Source organism: Geotrypetes seraphini, chromosome 2 (genome assembly GCF_902459505.1).
Source record: "Geotrypetes seraphini chromosome 2, aGeoSer1.1, whole genome shotgun sequence".
In the NCBI taxonomy this organism is placed as follows: domain Eukaryota; kingdom Metazoa; phylum Chordata; class Amphibia; order Gymnophiona; family Dermophiidae; genus Geotrypetes; species Geotrypetes seraphini.
In genome coordinates this window covers 420,102,895-420,122,891 of record NC_047085.1, presented here as the reverse complement: position 1 = coordinate 420,122,891, position 19,997 = coordinate 420,102,895, and the positions used below count along the sequence as shown (strand labels likewise).

At 44.7% G+C, this 19,997-nt stretch overlaps 1 protein-coding gene across 1 annotated transcript in view; it reads left to right on the top strand.

The window, feature by feature from the left end:
- The window catches only part of HEPACAM2 (HEPACAM family member 2), a 137,916-nt gene extending 125,372 nt beyond the window's left edge, over positions 1-12,544 (top strand). The window contains 2 exon segments of the mRNA XM_033931129.1: positions 2,262-2,377; positions 11,224-12,544. Of these exon segments, the coding sequence (XP_033787020.1) occupies positions 2,262-2,375 (114 nt within the window). The 3' untranslated portion in view covers positions 2,376-2,377; positions 11,224-12,544.
- The last annotated feature ends 7,453 nt before the right edge of the window (positions 12,545-19,997 follow it).

The window sequence follows — 19,997 nt, the reverse complement described above, 5'->3', positions numbered from 1 at the left end:
TTAGAGCTAAAAGAGAATCCTTTTAGAATTGTAGCCAGTGGCACCTAGTGATGCTGAAGTCTAGCGCTGCCCCTAAACATGCCCACTTCTGGACTTTGGCATTACTAGGTACCGCTAGGCACCATGGACTTGGGCGCCAGTCTCGGACAGAGCCTAATTTTTCTTTTAGATCCATGCAGGGTGCCTAATTTCGCCACTTAAAACAATTAAAACATTTAAGTTAGGTGCCAGCAGGCATGATCTAGACACCTACCGGGACCTAACTTTTGGCGGCTCTTTTGAGAATCCGGCCCATAGTGCTGTAAGGCCTTATCAAACATCTTCTCCTTGGATTTTCACCACAGTTAGGCCTAGGTCAGTGCTGGTTCTTCTTTGCAGATTTGCAATTGTTAAAGTAATAATTGTTTTTTATGCCTTAGCACAAGTCTGCCTGATCACAGAAGAAATATCACAGCAGAAAAATTAAAGTTACTGCCTGGACATGCATACTCGGGCCCAGATTGTATAAATGGCATCCCGATTGTAGGCAGCAGTAGGCGTCCTACCACTGTCTAACCAGCCAATCGGGATGCACTTTTTTTTAAAAAAAAGCTCCTGAGGTAGGCTACCTATGTTGGAGGCACCTCCGGGAGCATAGGGAGCCTAAGACTAGGCTCAGGTATGGTTTGGCCTGGAAGTAGACTTAGGTGGACCTAGGCGGCTGTACATGTCTCCCTAGGCTAGCGGGAGACACATATAATGTAGGCCAGCAAAATACTACATTGCAAGTAGATGTGACTGCTAAGCTTATTGTGGGAGGGGATCTCCCTGCTGCAATAAGTTAAGCGGCCGCCAACCCCCCCCCCCCCGAAAGAACGCGGCAGGAGGGATGACTTGTCGCTACTGCCCAGAACACCCCACCTCCCCTGAATGAAACTGGCAGGAGGGTGTCCAATCCCTCCTGCCGGAACACCCCCATCCCAAACCGTCAGGAGGGTGCCCAATCCCTCCTGCCAGAATATCCCACCCCCCATAGATTCTGTGACACCCCACTCGGACCCCCCACCCCTGCAGAATCTGCAGCCCCACCCCCATAGATTCTGTGACCCCCCACCCCCCGACCTTCCCGGACCCCCCTCTAACCTGTAACGATGGCCGGCTGGGTCTTCCTTCTGTCTGGCTGGCAGGCCCACCTCCATTGGAATGAGGCAGGCCTGCCCCTTCTGCTCCAGGGAGGGGTGTAAGGCCTGATTGTCCCAGGTGCTTAAGGCCCTGCCCATGGGCCAACCGGAATCTTAAGTTGGGCGGGGCCTAGGCACCTGGGCCAACCAGAATCTTAGGGGGGGAAGTCTCATAAGCCTGCCGCTGCACGCAGCCATGGCCAGTCCCTGCTACGCAGTTTCTTCTGGGGGAGGGATGGAGCGTGTTGGCTTCAGGGGTGGAGGGTTGTGCAGCAGGCATGCAAATGGAGGCAGGGAGGCATCCCGATGGTGGTGGCTTCAGTGAGGGGGGTGGGAAGGGACAGGCAGGGATTCCTGGCGAGAGGCAGAGAGAGATCCCTGGTGGCAGCAAGGCCACAAACCCCCAACAGGCAGCCTGGAGTACGCATACGCAGGTTGTTCTAGAGAAGCCTAAAACTTCTCTTTCAAAATTATGCTCATGAATAACAGATACCTGAACATAGAGGTAGTATGAAATGAAAACTGCATCGAGAAGACAGTCTCTCAGATTTCCAAGAAGGGTCAACCGATGGAAGCCCATCTATTTCTTGCAGCATCCCATCGACATTCGCATGGGAACTAGAGCTCATAGAATGGACTAGACCAGACATGGGCAACGCTGGTCCGCGAGGGCCAGAATCCAATTGGGTTTTCAGGATTTCCCCAATGAATATGCATCGAAAGCAGTGCTTGCAAATAGATCTCATGCATATTCATTGGGGAAATCCTGAAAACCCGATTGGATTCCAGCCCTCGAGGACTGGAGTTGCCCACCCCTGAACTAGACTCTTTCAGTGGCTGAAGCATATACCCTCCTTCCTGTTTCCTATTCTGCTTGTTCTAAGAATCAAAAACAATGTCAAATTCAATAAATGTTTGAACACAAATCATGCAGAACTTGTTTTTAGAGAAGAGCAACCCTGAATTTATTTATGAAGTAAAACCAAAGATCACTCCTAGTGAGCAGAGCTCTAAACTGAACAGCCCTTCCAAAATCCACTGCTTTCTTTGATGCTTTCCTCCCCGTTACTCATCATAATCAACCTGTTTTCCCTCCATCAGGTACCAAGCAGCAAATCAGTTTCTTGCTCTGATTTTGTCCAGTCACATGATATACAATGTACAATCTATGAAGTTATCCAACATATTCCTGAGCAGTCACGTACAGAGCATTGAGTGTAAGTTATAGTATTTGATAAGCTCAAACGCTTGTTTTCTTTTATGTTACATTTATTAGGAGAACTAGAATGTTCCTTAATTTTATTAATATTGCCTAAGCTTCTTAATATTTCTGACACATATGGTTAAAGGTAGTAAACATTCACATTTATAGTTTAAGCAGCTGCTGGACACGTCTTACTGAGAAAAATATATAACCCTCTGATTACCAGAGAAGAAACAGGATTAAAAGCAATCTCCTTGTCCATTAGCTAGAATATAATAGGCCAGTTTTAGACATGCTCGGCCCCTGTTTCCCTCTCCTCTCTGCACCCCCCCAACCGATATCCCCCACCTCCCATTACTACCACACATAAAACAACTTTAAATGACTTCTTTACACACAAAAAAAACAGACGGACCTTTACCAACGGATCACAAATATAAATTGAACTGGGAACCTCAAGAAATTCAACTCAGCAAGTATTACAACACTGGAGAACTAAAAACAGATATGCACTTCTATCTGTACTGAACACATAGGGATCCCAGGTCCTGAACCACCCAAAATTGGCCATCTCCCTTGCTGTGGCTGGTGGGGATCCCATAACCCTGCCAGTTGAAGACCATCTCTTCCAGTCTGGCAGACAGTAATCTCCAAGCTCTGCAGCTAGCGGCAGTATCTCTGAGCTACTGCCACCAGCTGCACAGCTTGAAGCAACTTCCTGTTTCCGCCAGATTGCATCAGAGGAGAAGCTTCAGGGCAGCCACGTGCAACTAGTGAGAATGGCTGCTGTGTCAGGGCCCCTCTGAGAGAAAACTTTGGTTTGGAAAAGCGCCGTGAAGGTGAGGGGAAGAGAGGGAGATGGCCTGGCAAAGGGAAGAGATGCTCCGACAGGGGGAAGAGATGCCCAGACCGCGGGGCCCATGGGAGCTGTGGGGCCCAGAGCAGCTGCCCTGTTTGCCTTCTCCTAACACTAACCCTGATAATAATACCTGCATACGCTGAAATTAGCAAACATTTATTTCTGGGGTTTAATAGGGCATGTACCAGAGATTTGACAGTTTGTACACTATCTGCTACTACTGCTCCTTGAGGACAGTAGGGCTAGTCTTGTGCTTCATGATAAGAAAGAGGAGATAATTGCTCCATTGCCATTTTTCTGTGGTAGTTGTATCTTTTTAATTAAGATGATATCAACTTTTACTGCCAATAAAAAGTTATAAAGAATATAACATAATACAATGTAAATTTACAAATATAAAATATTTGTATATAGTAATATTTGAAGTCTTTGTAAAATTTAAAAGAAGCCATTGGTACAAACATACATTGTGCTCATGGTTCAGATATCCAAACTATGTGACAGATTGGATTCTTCTTCCATAATTTTCTTTCCATAAAAACACAAACTTGGAAAAGTTCTCTTTACAGAAGACTGTGTATTGCATGTTATTAAAATTTATTTCTAGTTGAATAGATGTGTCATTCTGAATGGATGGGTAATATCCCAGTGCTTGCAAGCTGTGCAGAAGAAATCCATTCTAGTTTTTGAATCCCTCCTCCTTCACTAGAGGTCTCTGCTGCCCCCTTCAGCTTTTCCTTGTGCATGTGAGCTGGAAAGAGTCTATCTTATCTGTTCAAGTTTTGTGGTTTTTTTTGGCCTTTTTTATGCAAATGGATGCCGTCTACAGCAGCCTCCCAAGCCATTGTTCATTGCTGGGGTCACCCAACATTCAACCTGTTGGCGATAGCAAGAAACAAGAAAGTGAAATGATTCTTCAGTCAAAGATCTAAGCCCAGAAGTGCAGGTCTGATGATCTGGTCCAGCCGTGGACAAAAAGCAAGCTCTTGTACATGTTTCTTCCATGGCCCATGATAGCCCAGATTCTCCACAGGATTGCATGCCATTGGGGAGCAGTCATTCTCAAGGTTCCAGATTGGCCATTCAGACCATGGTATGCGGACTTACCCCCTCTTTTACAAAGGTGCGCTATGCGTTTTAGCACGCGCTAAATATCACGTGCTAAACATACGCTACCCGCTAACACGTGTATGTTATCCTATGGACACGTTAGCGGTTAGTGCATGCGTTGATTCAGCGCACACTAAATCCACACTAAAACGCTTAGCGCACCTTTGTAAAAGAGGGCCTTAGGGTGTCTTCAGACAGGCGCAAGTCTCAGACTGCGAGTACAGTTGGACCTTCTTTCTCAGGGACCAGTGGTCATAGAAGATCCGGATCGCTTTGTCTTACAGTATGGATCTTCAGCACATGGTGTTAGCATGCAAGGGATACTCAGAAGTAGTCATTGGTACTCTGCTCAGAGCCAAAAGCCTATGATGGTCTCTGCTTATACTAAAGCACTGGAAACTTTCCAGAACTGGTGCATTAAGGAGAAGGCAGAGCCTTTCTCTGATCTTGGTGGTGTTAGCCTTCCTTCAGGCTAGCCTTGACAAGGGGCTAACAGTGGCATCCCTCAGAGTCCATGTGGCAGGACTGTCTTGTTTCAGGGCTCGAAACTGAAAGGCTTTGTTGGTGTTTTATCCAGAAAAAGCCAGACTCCTAAAAGGAGTGCTGCAACTCAGGCCCCCGGTAAAACATCCGTTCTCTTCATGGAAACTTAACGTGGTATTGCAAGGCCTCAGTCAGGCTCCATATGAGTCGCTGAAAGAAGCCTTTCCTCAAATTCACAGAAGCTGGAGTATCTTTGCGCACCATTCCATCCTTTTTGCTGAAGGTTGTTTCGGCTTTCCATGTCAATCAGGAAGTTGGATTGCCGGCTTTCCAGTCCACAGGTTCTATGAAAAAGGACCAGATTCTGAAAAAGTTGGACATAAGAAGAGTGCTTCTAAGATATCTTGAGTTCACTAATGAGTTCAGGATATCTGACTATCTTTGTATGTTCACAAATCAGGCTAAACGTGGTGCACCGGCTTCCAAAGTGGGAGTGTAGGCACGATTCTGCATGGGATGCCGGTGCTTGATTGATATGCGATCGGCAGCCACTTCTTAGGCAGCTGCCGATACCAGTGTCCTATATGGAATCAGGACCTAAGGGTATAACAAATATTCTATTGTTATAGCACATTGGGGTTTACTTGACCTCCATAAATTTTTATGTTTGTCATGATTGTTTCACTATCTTGATTGTTCAATGACACTGTTTAACATGTTTGTTATATTTTCAGAGCAGAATAGAGTTGTAGTTCGGAGAGTTTCCTTGTACCTCTCCTTCACATGTATTTCTATATGGGGCTGCCTGCTTTGGTATAAACTGAAGGGGGTAGCAGAGCCCTCTAGTAAAGGAGGAGGGATTCAAAAGCTGGAGTGGATTTCTTCTCTATAGCTTACGAGCACTGGCTTATTACTTGTACATCCAGAATGACAAACCTATCTACTAGAAAAGATATTATCAACCTGAGACAGATTTGCAAATTCTTTGATGAAGTACAATATCCTCTTTTAGTGCAATCCTTAATCTTGGGAATGTTGGACTACTGTAATATGTTATACTTGCCATACCCAGCATCAATGATAAAATGATTACAGACTCTAGAAAACATGGCCCTAAGACTAATCTTCTCCTTGAAGAAATACGACCACATATCCCAGCCTACATAAAGATACACTGGCTCCCTGTGAAGGCCAGAATCTTATTCAAATTTTATTGCCTTCTGATTAAAATGTTATTTGGTTGTGCACCAATCTATCTGAATGATAGACTTACCATGAAAGAAGTCATGAGACCACAGAGAGACCTGAACCCCTTTACCTACCCTTCAATTAAGAGAACAAAGAGACAAAAACTACTATAAGGCCTGCTGACCTTCAAAGCAGCAAGAGTGGACGCAGCTGTTGTCAGAATATTAAGAACAGTACCAAACTACAGACTCTGAGAAAGGAAATAAAACCAAGTTATTTAGGAAATATGTCAAGCTATGTTAACCCAATGACCGCTCTTTACATTTCATTACATTGATGTCTTCTATCCCGTCAATACCTTCCAGTTCTAGGCGGTTTATAACAAGAAATTAGCCTGGAGATTACAAGGTTGATAGCTATAGTAAGCATCGGGATCTGGGAAGGGTCGATACTAGATTGAAAATGTAATTCTCTGGAAATGGCCAGATATTTCTTATTGTAATCCGCCTAGAACTGAAAGAAGTCAATAAATGTAATATAATGTAAGAAGCTAATCTCTTTGTGCTGCATTATCTCACAGAACTATATTATACAGCTTACAACTTACACACATAATCAAAATTAAACCAAAAAGACTTGCAGCACTGTCATACTAACAAGTACATTTTCAATAAAGTCTTTTTTTGTCTAGCGCCTCATTTAAAGTACAGTCTCCTATCTGCAGTAAGAAAGGAGGAAAGTTTTTCAAAATTTAAGATCATATTAAAAACATCTATTTTTAGGGAGACTTTTAATTTAGAAATTGAGGGTGCAAGAAAGATTTATTAAATGATCGGCAGGACATAGCCTATATATCAGCAAGAGTCAGAATGATGATTATTTTCTAAGGTTTTTAAGAGCGTGCTTAGTATGCATGGCTGAGGTCTTTTTCTATTTGGAGTTCTTCTAACCCCTGTTTATTTATTGTATTTTATTGTAAACCACTGGGTACTGAATGTTGGTAAGTGGTATATCAAATGTTTAATAGACATAAACAAAAGCTTAACTGGAGCTTACATGTGTGCAATAAGAAGTTAGTTCAGCCTGATAAATATTGTCATTTTTAGGAATGTGCATTCCTTAGTGTGCCTTTGGTTTGTTAATACGACTTGAAAAATTTAGGGGCCCTTTTACCAAAGCTTTGCATATCCTAAATGCTGTACACCTTATTTTATACCTATGGGCCACTTAGTCAATGTCCATTAGCACATGCTATGCTTTAGTAAAAGGGTGACTTGGGCTTTTTCAACTATCTAGCCTGCACTATTTTAGATTAACCCCCCCCAGATATCAGAATTGATACATCCAGACTGAGATGTGTACAGGATCTGCCTATGTGTATGCACCAGAATGGACATGTATGCATTGGTTACATGTGGCGTAAGCATCTATTTTACAAAGATAAATGTGGATAGAATTGGTTGAGGAAATACGGTTACTTAACACATAGTAAGTGCCAACAAATAAATGTTTAACTTGCTATTTCAGAATCTAGACATGTGAATGGCAACAGAGAGCTATGTAGGTTTCCAAAATTTAACTATCAAAATATCTCCACCTTAAATTTGTACGTTCTTACTCAGATAGTTGATACTTTTGTATAATATACTTAGGGCTAATCTATTATAACCGTTCAAATATACCCCAAGTTAAATGGATAGCACAAATCTCAAATCCACTTTAAAATAATCTTGATAAATTCCTTCGTGACTCAGCAACACCTCCCCTCCTCCCCCAGCAACAGTTCATGGCGGTAGGAAACTTGTGTCACTGGCCCTTATTTTTCAATTACATATGTTATTTTTTTTTCCAATAAATATTTTTGATATATTAGTAGTTTAAATGATTAACTTATCTTATATCTTATAAATCTTCATATGGTTTGACTCAGGAGGGTTGGGTTTGTATAGTTCATAATGGATAGTTCATAAAAATGTAACAAAGGGGCCTCAAAATCCATGTGCATAACTTTATCTGTAGACTGAGGCACTCCTGGGATGGAATTAGGCACATGAGTGAAACCCCACCCTGTATCTGGAATTTCAAAAGTGTGTGTATTTACCTCAGAAAAACTATACACATCAAATAATAGGTCTAGATGTGTGCACATAGCTTTCCTGGGGTAATTTGAAAAGCTAAAGTCCTTGTGTATGTTCACTTTCAAAATCGAACATGGCGAAAGTACACGCATATAGTACATTTCATTAACCTGGGCAATAGTGCTACCTAATTCAGGAAAAAAAATTGCAATTCAATTCGAATCGATTCAGCCTATTGAATTGGTTTTTCAATTTGATTCGATTTTCCTGCCCAATTGGGTGATTTTTATTTTTATTTTTTTCAAACATCCTGGTGGGTTTATTTTATAGCCTCTTCACCCCCTTTGCCTTCTCCTAACTACACAGGCGATGTGGTGTAAACAAAATAAACAAACAAAAGACTTTTCATCTCTCTGTTAAATCCTAGCTCACGTCTGTGGTCTAACACCAGCTCTGGCAGGATACACTTTTCAATTCTGACATATTGTAATCACAAAATAGAAAATAAAATTATTTTTTCTACCTTTTGTTGTCTGGTCAATATTCAAATCTTGTTGGTCCCAGACTCTTGTTGGTCCCTGGCTTTGGTTGTCTAGCTTGCCAGCTAGGCACCTTTCTTCTTTCTCCGTGCTAACCATCCATCTGCCATCTCTGTCCTCCCCTTCCCTCCCCAGGTCTGGCATCTTTCCTTTTTTTCCGTCTCCCTCCACAGATCCACCTTTTCTTAACTACTCTTTCATCCAGCATCTCTCCCTCCTTCCCCACCACCCCAGGGCCCACCATCTCTCCCTTTCTTTTCCCAACTATCTATCCAGTATCCCTTCCCCCCCTCCACACCATCCCTTGTGTCCAACTTCTCTCCCTTTCTGTTCCTTCCCTCCTTAAATCCCATTGTCCATCATCTCTCTCCCTCTCCTCTATTTTCAGACCCATTATTCTTCCCCCCAAAGTCCAACATATGCACGTCACTTTTAACCCCCCTTCCCTCCCTTCCTCCGTGTACTTCTACACCAGGGCCCCCTTCCCCTGAAGGTCTGTCCCCTCCTGAAGGCCTGCACCTCCCCCTGAAGGACGGCACCCCACTCCTAAAGGCCTGCCTGTCCTCCCTGAAGGCCTGCTTCCTCCTTGAAGGCTTGTTCCCCCCTTAAAGGTCTGTCCCCCCCTTAAAGGTCTGCATCCCATCCCTGAAGGCCTGCCTGTCCCCCCTTGAAGCCTGTCCCTCCCTTGAAGGCCTGCCTGCCTTTTCCCCCCTTAAAGGTCTGTCCCCCCTTAAAGATATGCATCCCACCCCTGAAGGCCTGCCTGTCCACCCCCCCGAAGGCCTGCCTGTCTACCCCTTAAATGTATGCATCCTATCCCTGAAGGCCTGCCTGTCCCCTCCCCTTGAAGGCCTGCATCCCCCCGAAGGCCTGCCTGCCTGTCCCCCCTTGAAGGTCTGTCCCTCCCAAAGGCCTGTACCATTCCCTGAAGACCTGTCCCCCCCCCCCGAAGCTCTGCCTGCCTGTCCCCCCTGAAGGCCTGTCCCCCCCCCCCCCGGGAAGGCCTGAGTTTTCCTCATGGCCTCCCCTGGTGTTCAGCTTTCCCCCAGGCCTCCACGCACTGTTTACCGTTGAGAAACAGCCTGCAGATAAGATTGCGATGCTAGCGATCTTTCCACTGCTTCTGAGCTGTTTCCTCTGCCGTGGTCCCGCCCCTCCTCTGATGTCAGAGGCAGTATCGCAGAGGAAACGGCTCAGAAGCAGTGGAAAGATTGCTAGCATCGCAATCTTATCTGCAGGCTGTTCCTCGAAGGTAAACGGTGGGGGGAGGCTGTGGGGGGGGAAGTGGGAGGCCAGGGGGGAAGTCAAACACCAGGGAAGGGAAACAGATGCCGGGGGGGGGGGGAAGCTGGATAGCAGCACTTCCGACTGACCCTCTCCCCTCGCCCTCTAAAGCAGGTGTGGCAGCAGCCGGCCAGTAACAGCAGAGCTGCCATGCCTGCTTTAGGGGGCAAGGGTCAGCCGAATCGGGAACCGATTTTTTTTAAAATTTGAATCGATTCGAATTGATTCATCCGAAGTGAATCGGTGAACTGATTTGAATCGTGAATCGGGCAGCACTACTGGGCAGTTATAAAATGACACCCCAAATATTCATGCTACAGATGTCGGATATTGCTTATGTATGCATAAGAGTTCATTTTCAAAGCATTTAAACACACAAAGTACCAAAGTACCTAAGGTACTTTATGTATCTAAGTGCTTGGAAAATGACCCCAATGTATCAGTGTTTGAGATATAATATAAAGCTGGAAATTCTTCTACAGTTATGTCCTGAAATGTTCAACACTATATTTTCAGAAGCCTTCCCTGAAGCACCATTTGGCAGATTGCTGAAAAGCAAAATGTCACATTTCCGTTTAATGCTTTCAGGAGTGTGAATGCTTCTTCCTTCAAGGTGCCAGGAGGGTACAGCAGGGGTGTAAGCAATCCTCGTTCCACCTACCATTTACATTCACTTTCTGCTATACATACATTCTTACGTTCTTATAGATATGTGGGGGGGGGGGAATCCTCCTACTATACTGTAAATATGAACATAAGAATTGCCGCTGCTGGGTCAGACCAGTGGTCCATTGTGCCTAGCAGTCCGCTCAAGCGGCGGCCCCCAGGTCAAAGACCATTGCTGTGAGTCCAGCCTCACCTGCGTGAGTTCCAGTTTAGCAGGAACTTGTTCAACTTTGTATTGAATCCTTGTTTATAAGAAATATGGACTATCATGAGTATATTAAAGATAGAAACTGAATCTGTAGCCAAAATTTGTTGCTTGGTTTTGGCCAAAGCATGAATGAGCCCCTACACCCTCCTCCCCTAGACTATTATAGCCTGGTGATTAGTCAGGCCAAAATCGATGGCTGTTCACTCCTGCTTATGTCATCTCTGCTGGTAAAACGGGTTCTGCAATCTCTAGTGGCAGTCTCATGAGACTGCCAATGCGGGTTGTGGTAGCTATTTTGAGATTGGAGTGATCTCTACAGCCTGGTCACAGGAGATGGAATTGATTCGTTGAGTCTCTGATTGCCTGTAAAGAATATCCTATGGAAATGTAATTATTGTATATGTTTGATTCTAATTCCCTATTTCTTGTTTGCTTCTCCATCAGCCTAGTCTGCAGCCATGCCCCTGCTCCATGGACTTCTCCCCGGTGCCAGCATGCTCTGTTGTCTTTCTTCTCCAAATGTGGGTACTGGGTACCCTCAACCAGTTCCTTCAATATGGCAAAGGCGTTTGACTGACTTACTCACCTGCCTCTTGTAAACGATGGAAATGCTGATATGCATGGCTCTTTTGGTTGCTTTCCACTTTTGGTTGCCACTTCTGGTGAATTAGGACCAGATTGCGTTTGTGATCATCATGGACTTAATTCCAGACTTCTTTGCTAAACAGCAATTCAGAAAACTCCAGCAATTTTTCTATCAGCAGCTCATTTATTGAAATGAACATTGCAAAGCTACTGCACTTGTGCATGGCGCAGTGGTTAAAGCTACAGCCTCGGCACCCTGGGGTTGTGGGTTCAAACCCACGCTGCTCCTTGTGACCATGGACAAGTCACTTAATCCCTCCACTGCCCCAGGTACATTAGATAGATTGTGAGCCTGCTAGGACAGACAGGGAAAAATGCTTCAGTACCTGAATAAATTCATGTAAACCGTTCTGGGCTCCCTTGGGAGAACGGTATAGAAAAATGAATAAATAAAAACTTGTGCTTTTCTACCCACTGTAAGACAGTTTTAGGGTCTGATTCAGACTACTGACTGTGTGCAGGTTGCTATAGCATTTCACCCCTCTGCCTAGTTCACTATTCTCCCCTAATCTTCCCCTTCCCTATTAATTCTTCCTGCTTATATTTTTTTTCATTGCAAATCTCCTTTCAGTTTTCATTCATCTCATCTTACTCCTACTCTGAATCCTTTCGCATGTCATCTGTTCGGTTAAGGTACACTCCTCCCCTAATCCAAACAACTTCTATCATTTGTGACACCTATGTTTCTCGCCATATATAGTCAAACCTCGGTTTACGAGTGCCGCGGTTTGCAAGTGTTCTGCAAGACAAGCAAAACATTTGCAAAATCTGTGCCTCGGAAACCAAGCTTGACTCTATTTATGAGCGCCTCCCCCCCCGCAATCCGGCATTCCCCACCCCCCCTCGTGTCGCCTCCCCCGCCGTGATCTGGCATCCCCCACTCACCCAAACACATTCTCTTACTCCTATCTGGCACCGGCACCAACGCACAGGACATGCTGGTGCTGGTACCCGAACATCTTCCCTTTTCCTTGGGCTTGAGCATCTGCGCATGCTTAAGGCCTTCTAGTACTCCGAGAATCTCAGAAAGAGTGAGAATAGAAGGCCTTGAGCATGCACAGATACTCAAGGCCCAGAACAAGGAAGAGGGAAGATCTTTGAGCACCGACACTGGCATGTCCTGTGCATTGGTGCTGGTGCCAGATAGGGGTAAGAGAATATATTTGGGTGGGTGGGTGATGCCAGATCGTGAGGGGGTGGGGCGGGGGGATGCCGGATCACGGGTTGTGTGTGTGTGGAGCAGTGCCGGTGGCCCCGGGGGGAGGGGGGGAGTAAGGTAGAGCAGTGCCAGTGGCCACGGGAAGGGGGGAGGAGGTGGAACGAATCAAGCAAGTTTCCCTTACATCCTATGGGGAAACTCGCTTTGATATACGAGTAAATTGGTTTACGAGCATGCTTCTGGAACGAATTATGCTCGTAAACCAAGGTTCCATTGTATTGAGCAGGCAAGTCTTTTCTCAATGGTTCACATAATATGTTCTACATTGGTCAGACTACAAAAGCTCCAATTAATTTAGAATGCTGCAACAAGACTGAGAAAGTTGTAAGCTACCTGATCATACATTTTCACAAAAACTCCACTGGCTACTAGTTCAATACAGGGTTAAATTTAAAATTCTATGTCTGATTTTCAAAGCCCTTATAAGAAATGGGACAGAGTACTTGAAGAATAGAACTCTCTCTAGGAACCTCCGAAGGCACTAAGGCCCAGATTCTGTACATGGCGCCAGTATTGGCAGCCGCCGATCGCGGGTCAATCACACTACAGCACTGTATACAGAATCACGCTTCCAGGACAAATAGGTGCCGGAAATGTAGGCCAGGGTTTTTCAGGTCCCTATTTATGCTTATGCATTAGCTACACCCCTATTGGTGTTAGGCGTCGTAAAGCGCCTACATATGTGCGATTCCAGCACCTTTTATTTAGGCACTGGTAGGCTTTTAACCTTGCTGTTTTTTGGTTTCTAAGGGCATTTTTCAATTAACTTAGGTGCCAGCGGTAGGGCAACTACCGGCACCTACGTTTAGGCACCAATTTTAGAATTTCCCCTTAAGGTCCTCTCAAGGAATATCCCTAACCACATGTCCTCTAAAGGAAATCCCACAATGTGACACCCACCAGCGAGTCTTCTCTGGAGTAGCCATCACACTCTGGAACACACTTCCTAAAAGGCTTTGTTTAACAAGACTCTCTCTACTTGATGAAGGAGGCGAAAGCTTTGATTTTCTCCCAAGCTTTTAATGGAAGAAACAACTAATTAGCCTGTCTCACCCACACAAGGACCAACACTGGCTGTACATACGCTAGATACGCTAGCAGGACTTGCTTATCCACTCTTATACTGGCTGAGAACATGTTCATGCACTTTTTTTCAACTTATGTGTAATTTTCCTTAAGTTCGTCACCATTTTTTTCTATCCAACTCCTGCTACTTTATGCTCTCTGGCTATATGTTCCACCTCTGCTTACACCCTATGCTATGAAGATGTTTTGATGTATATAGGTTTGATTGTTATTTAAAATGTTTTTGCTGCTGTATTTGCTTGTTACCTATGTTAAGCTTTTTCAAAAAGGCAGTAAATAAATCCTAATAAAGTAATAAATACATCAGAAACATTGACCATGAGAGGGTGGGTTGCAAAAAAATGTTATAATCTGCTCTGTACTGTTGAAAAACTGAAAGATGCGGAAGATAATCTGGAAATTAAAGTAAGACAAACAGACACACATACACAAAACAAAAAAAAAACCCCACTCACCAAAAGACACATACTCCTATACAAATACAGAAAGCAATGGGTATTATAAAAGAGAAAAAACAAATACACCCAAGCCATTCCATTCAAAACTTGATATATTTTCATTAAGTAAATGTTCTCAGTGTTGTTTTTTTTAGGAAAAAGGTATCGTACAAATGTAAGGCAACCTTAGGTACGGGGTCATTATCTATGGCTGCCCCTACAGTAGCTACACCCTTTCCCTCCCTCCCTCCTACTCCCTGGTCAATCTCACCTTCTGCCCTCCTCTAATCTAACATCTCCCCTTCCCTCTCTTACATTACCCCATTCCCATCTTCCCTTCCCTCTCTTCTTTCTAGCCCCCCCAAAGTCCAACAGCTCTTCCATCTGCCTCATGCTCTCACTTTCTCTCTCTCTCTCCCCCCACACACTCTGGCATCTCTCCTCTTCTATTCTCAACCCCTTTCCCTGAGTCTAACCTTCTTTTGGCTTCCCAAACACTGCCCTGCCACCAGCCTGGCCTCTTTTCTCTACCACGGCCTGCTTCTGACTTACTTCCTGTTTCCTCAGAGGTGGGCTGTGGTGAAGAGGCTGCGCTGGCAGCAGGGCAGTGTTTGAGAATCGCTGCTGCCTTCACTTTTGAAAGCCAAAACAAAAGTTAGACTCAGGGAAGGGGTTTGAAGACAAAGAATTGCCGCTGCTGGGTCAGACCAGTGGTCCATTGTGCCCCTGCAGTCCGCACACGCAGCGGCCCTTAGGTCAAAGACCAGTGCCCTGATTGAGTCTAGCCTTATCTGCATACGTTCCGGTTCAGCAGGAACTTTAGCTTTGTCTTGAATCCATGGAGGGTGTTTCCCCCTATAACTGCCTCCGGAAGAGCGTTCCAGATTTTTACCACTCTCTGGGTGAAGAAGAACTTCCTTACGTTTTTAAGGAATCGATCCCCTTTTAACTTTAGAGAATGCCCTCTCGTTCTCTCTGCCTTGGAGAGGGTGACCAACCTATTTTTATCTACTAAGTCTATTCCCCTCAGTATCTTGAATGTTTCGATCATGTTCCCTCTCAGTCTCCTCTTTTCAAGGGAGAAGAGGCCCAGTTTCTCTAATCTCTCGCTGTACGGCAACTCCTCCAGCCTCTTAACCATTTTAGTCGCTCTTCTCTGGACCCTTTCGAGTAGTACAATGTCCTTCTTCATGTACGGCGACCAGTGCTGGACGTAGTATTCGAGGTGGGGGCGTACCATAGCCCAGTACAGCGGCATGATAACCTTCTCCGATCTGTTTGTGATCCTCTTCTTAATCATTCCTAGCATTCTGTTCACCCTTTTTGCCGCCGCCGCCGCACACTGTGCAGACGGCTTCATTGACTTGTCTACCAGTATTCCCAAGTCTCTTTCCTGGCTGGGGGGGAGGAGGGGGGTGTCTTTCCGAGTACTGCACCGGACATCCTGTATTTGTGTATAAGATTTTTGCTACCGACATGCATCACCTTGCACTTATCCATGTTAAACCTCATTTGCCATGTCATAGCCCATTCCTCAAGCGTGTTTATGTCACGTTGCAGGTCTTTGCAATCCTTCTGTGTCTTCACTACTCTGAATAACTTTGTATCGTCCGCAAATTTAATCACCTCACTCGTCATACCAATTTCCAGGTTGTTTATAAATATGTTGAAGAGCACAGGCCCAAGCACTGAACCCGGCGGCACTCCACTCGTGACACTTTTCTAGTCTGAGTATTGTCTATTTACCCCCACTCTCTGTTTCCTATTCCCTAACCAGTTTTTAATCCACGTGAGTATTTCACCCTCGATTCCATGGCTCGCAATTTTTCAAAACAGTCGTTTATGGGGGACCTTGTTGAACGCCTTTTGAAAATCCAAATATACAATGTTGACCGGGTCACCCTTGTCTATCTGCCTGTTTACTCCCTCGAAAAAGTGCAGTAAGTTCATCAAGCAAGATCTTCCTTTGCTAAAGCCGTGCTGGCTGGTCCTCATCAGATTGTGTCCATCAAGATGATCAATGATGCGGTCCTTTATCAGCGCCTCTACCATCTTTCCCGGTACCGAGGTCAGACTCACAGGTCTGTAGTTTCCAGGATCTCCCATCGAACCTTTCTTGAAGATCGGCGTAACATTCGCAGCCCCAGGGTAACCTTGGGTTCAGATCCTACTGTTGCTCTTTGTAATCTGCATTCTCTCAGATACTATTAAGTCTTCTGAGAATTGAAAAATATCTAGAGTAGCAGAAAGTAGCTCATATTGAGCTACTGATCAAAAGGCATGAGTTAAACATAAATTCATTTAGACATGATGATGTCAAACATTTAATGACTTACTTTAAATCGTTAACCCACCCCTCTTTTACTAAGCTGCAGTTGAGGTTTCTACTGCGGCCCGGAGCACTAAATGCTTCGACATTCATAGAATTCCTATGAGTGGTGGAGCAGTGTGGGAGCATTTAGCACCCCAGGCTGTGGTAGAAACCTCTAACATGACTTAGTAAATGAGGGCCTAAATTTTTGCATCTCACTACAATGCTGCATATTTAAAGGAGTGATGTTTTTCTGATTTGATATGATATTCAGATACAATTAACCTTATTTTAAAATATTATTTTATTTCAGCACCAGTATTTGAACAATACAAATATAAATGCTAATAACTGTCCCCTCACAAGCTTTCAGAATATAGTGGAGTGGTGTTAGAGAGTAGTGTTACCTGTGAGATCTTTGAGAGAGGATGGAACATAGCAACCTTTACTTAACGTAGTAACATACACCTCTGCCTTATCTGATGGTATAACTCGTCACTTAGTTTTATAGGGTCATTTTACTAATGGTGCACTATCTGATTTAGTGCACACGCTAAGATACCCAAAATATTCCTATGTGTGTCTTAGCCTTTAGCATATTCTAAGGGGCTCATTTTCAAAGCACTTAAAAACCTATGGTACTTAGTGTGTCTAGGTACTTTGAAAATGAACCCCTACATCAGTTAAAAAAACACACTTACTGAAAGGACCAGTATGAACACAGATCCTCAACCCTCTGAATGTTTCTATTTGTGTTCTTTTTATAACTTGTGTTCTATAACTTGCTTGTCATCTCCCTTCTCAAGTACAATGCTGCATGTATTGATGGAATATTATAACTATTAACAAATAGATCCTTGGTAAAGAAACAGAGAAAAATAAGACCATATGGTCTATCTAGTCTGCCTATCCATTCCTCTCCCTTAGAGATCCAATATACTTGTCCCAAGCTTTCTTAAATTCTCTACCACCTCCACTGGGAGGCTGTTCCATGCATTCACTACCACTTCTGTGAAAAAGTATTTTCTGAGGGGTAATTTGCCTGGACTGGATGGTATACATCCCAGAGTACTGACAGAATTGAAAAATGAACTTCCAGAGCTACTATTAGTAATTTGTCATTTATATTTTAAATGGTACTGGAAGACTTAGAGGGTGGCTAAGTCCACCATCTCTCTCTTTCTATTCCCAACTGCCCTCCCAACCAGCCTCTCTCCTTTCCTTCTCCTCTCCACCCTTCCCCACAGGTCCACCATCTTTTCCTTTCTCTCTCCCACCTCCCCCAGGGTCCACCATCTCTCCTGTTCTCTTTGCAAATACCCTCCCATCTAGCATCTCTCCATTCTTCTCCTTCCCCTCTCCCCACCACCACCAGACCCACCTTCTCTCCCTTTCTCTCTTCCTTCCCACCACCCCTGAGTCCACTATCTCTCCCGATCTCTTCCCAACTGCCATCCCATTCAGTATCTCACCTTCTCCCAGCAGCACGCTTTCAACAAGTTGCGCGCACAGATGCTTGATTTGAATCTTCTCCTCTGATGCAACCGGAAACAGGAAGTTGCATCAGAGAAGATTCACCTCAAAGAGCCACGCGACTTGTTGAAAGCGTGGTGCTGGGAGAAGAAAAATTAAATTCGGCACATAAGGTGAGGGGAAGAGAGGGAGATGGAGGGACGTAGAAGGAGGGAATGAAAGGGAAAGAGATGCTGGGCTAAGGGGATGAAGAGGGAGACAAATATTGAACCCACAGCAGGAAAGATAAAGGGGAGGACAGGCAGCTGAGCCAGATGCTGGAAGCGGAGGAGAATGAGGGAAAGAAGCTAGATGGGGTTGGAGAGGAGAGAGACACATTGGTGTGGAAGAGGAAGAGAGGGGAAATCTGGACACAGGAAGGTAACAGAAACAGAGTGGAAATTATGTGCATGGGAGCATAGGGACAGAGACATAAAGGGGAGATACATAGAGATGGTATATGGACATGGGGGGGTGGGGTGGGCGGGCGGCAATACCGGATACAGGAGGGAGTATACAGATACAGAGGGGAGATATTAGAAATAGGAACACAGAAGGGAGATGGTTTGTGCGGATGGGATTAGATGGTTTGTGGGAACAGGATGGGATCAGATGGTTTGCAGGGATGGGGACCGAGCTGGTGAGGACAGGATGGGGACTGAGCTCGCGGGGATGGGGACAAATTTTTTCTCTGTGTCATTTTCTAATTCAAGACTCTGCATGCAGTACAACCCCCGAGAAAAAACATGCATGTCTTCCTGAAAAGTGCAAAATACAGACAGCAGATGTAAATTCTCAAAATGGACACAATTTAATCATTAAATTAAAAATAAAATCATTCTCCCAATTTTTGTTGTCTCCCTCCCTCCATGCTGTGCCTCAACTAGGTGCCACCCTCTGGTGGGTGTCTTACTTTATGGCTGGCTCCCACCTGGTCGTTTTATGCGGCCCGTGGTGCGATGCCCCGGTGTTATCTTCTGACCAGCTCCCTCCTCCTCACTGTCGCAGTGTGCACAAAGCAGCAGCAACAGTTCCCTGCATGTCCTGCGCCTGAACTGGAAGCCTTCTCTCCGACGTCGCAACGTCAGAGGGAATGCTTCCGGATGAGGTGCAAGGAGGAGCTGCCGATCGCGGCTTTGTGCACATTGTGGCAGTGAGGAGGAGGGAGCCAGCCAGAAGATAACACCGGAGGCATTGCACCACGGGCCTTGAGAAACATGATTTCAGATAAAAGGCCAAATTGCCCATCCAGGCTGCCCATCTGCAGCATCCACTATCTTCTCCTCTCCCTAAGAGATTCCCACATGCCTGTCCCACACTTTCTTGAATTGAGACAGTCTTTGTCTTCACCATCTCTACCAGGAGACTATTCCATGCATCCACCACGCTTTCTGTAAAATAAGTATTTCCTTAGCTTACTCCTGAGCCTATCACCTCTTAACCTCATTCTATGCCCTCTCACAACTTTCAATTGAGACTTAACTCATATGCATTTATGCCACATAGGTATTTAAATATCTCTATCATATCTCCCCTCTCCTCCCTGTTCTCTAAAGTGTACATATTGAGATCTTAAAGTTTGTCCCTATACACTTTATGACAAAGACCACTGGCCATTTTAGTAGCCATCCTGGACCATATTTGACCTGTTTATACCTTTTTGAAGTTGAGATCTCCAGAATTGTACACAATAGTCTAAAATTTAGACTCTAAATGAAGTTTCACCAGTCTTATATGGCAGTATCAGTACCTCCTTTTTCCTACTGGCCATTCCTTTCCCTATGCACCCTAGCAACCTTCTCGCTTTTGCCTTTTCTGTTTGGCCACCTTAAGATCATACATAAAAGTTCTTCAGCCCCTAAACTGTAATGTTCCCTCAGGTTTTGGAGCCTAAATACAGTGGAACGCTGATCCAAACTTCAATTATCTGGATTACTTCTGGGGGTCTCAGTTTATGAGTTCTCTTCTGTTCCAGTTGCTCGGGGTCACAAGTAGTGGGGGATTTAAC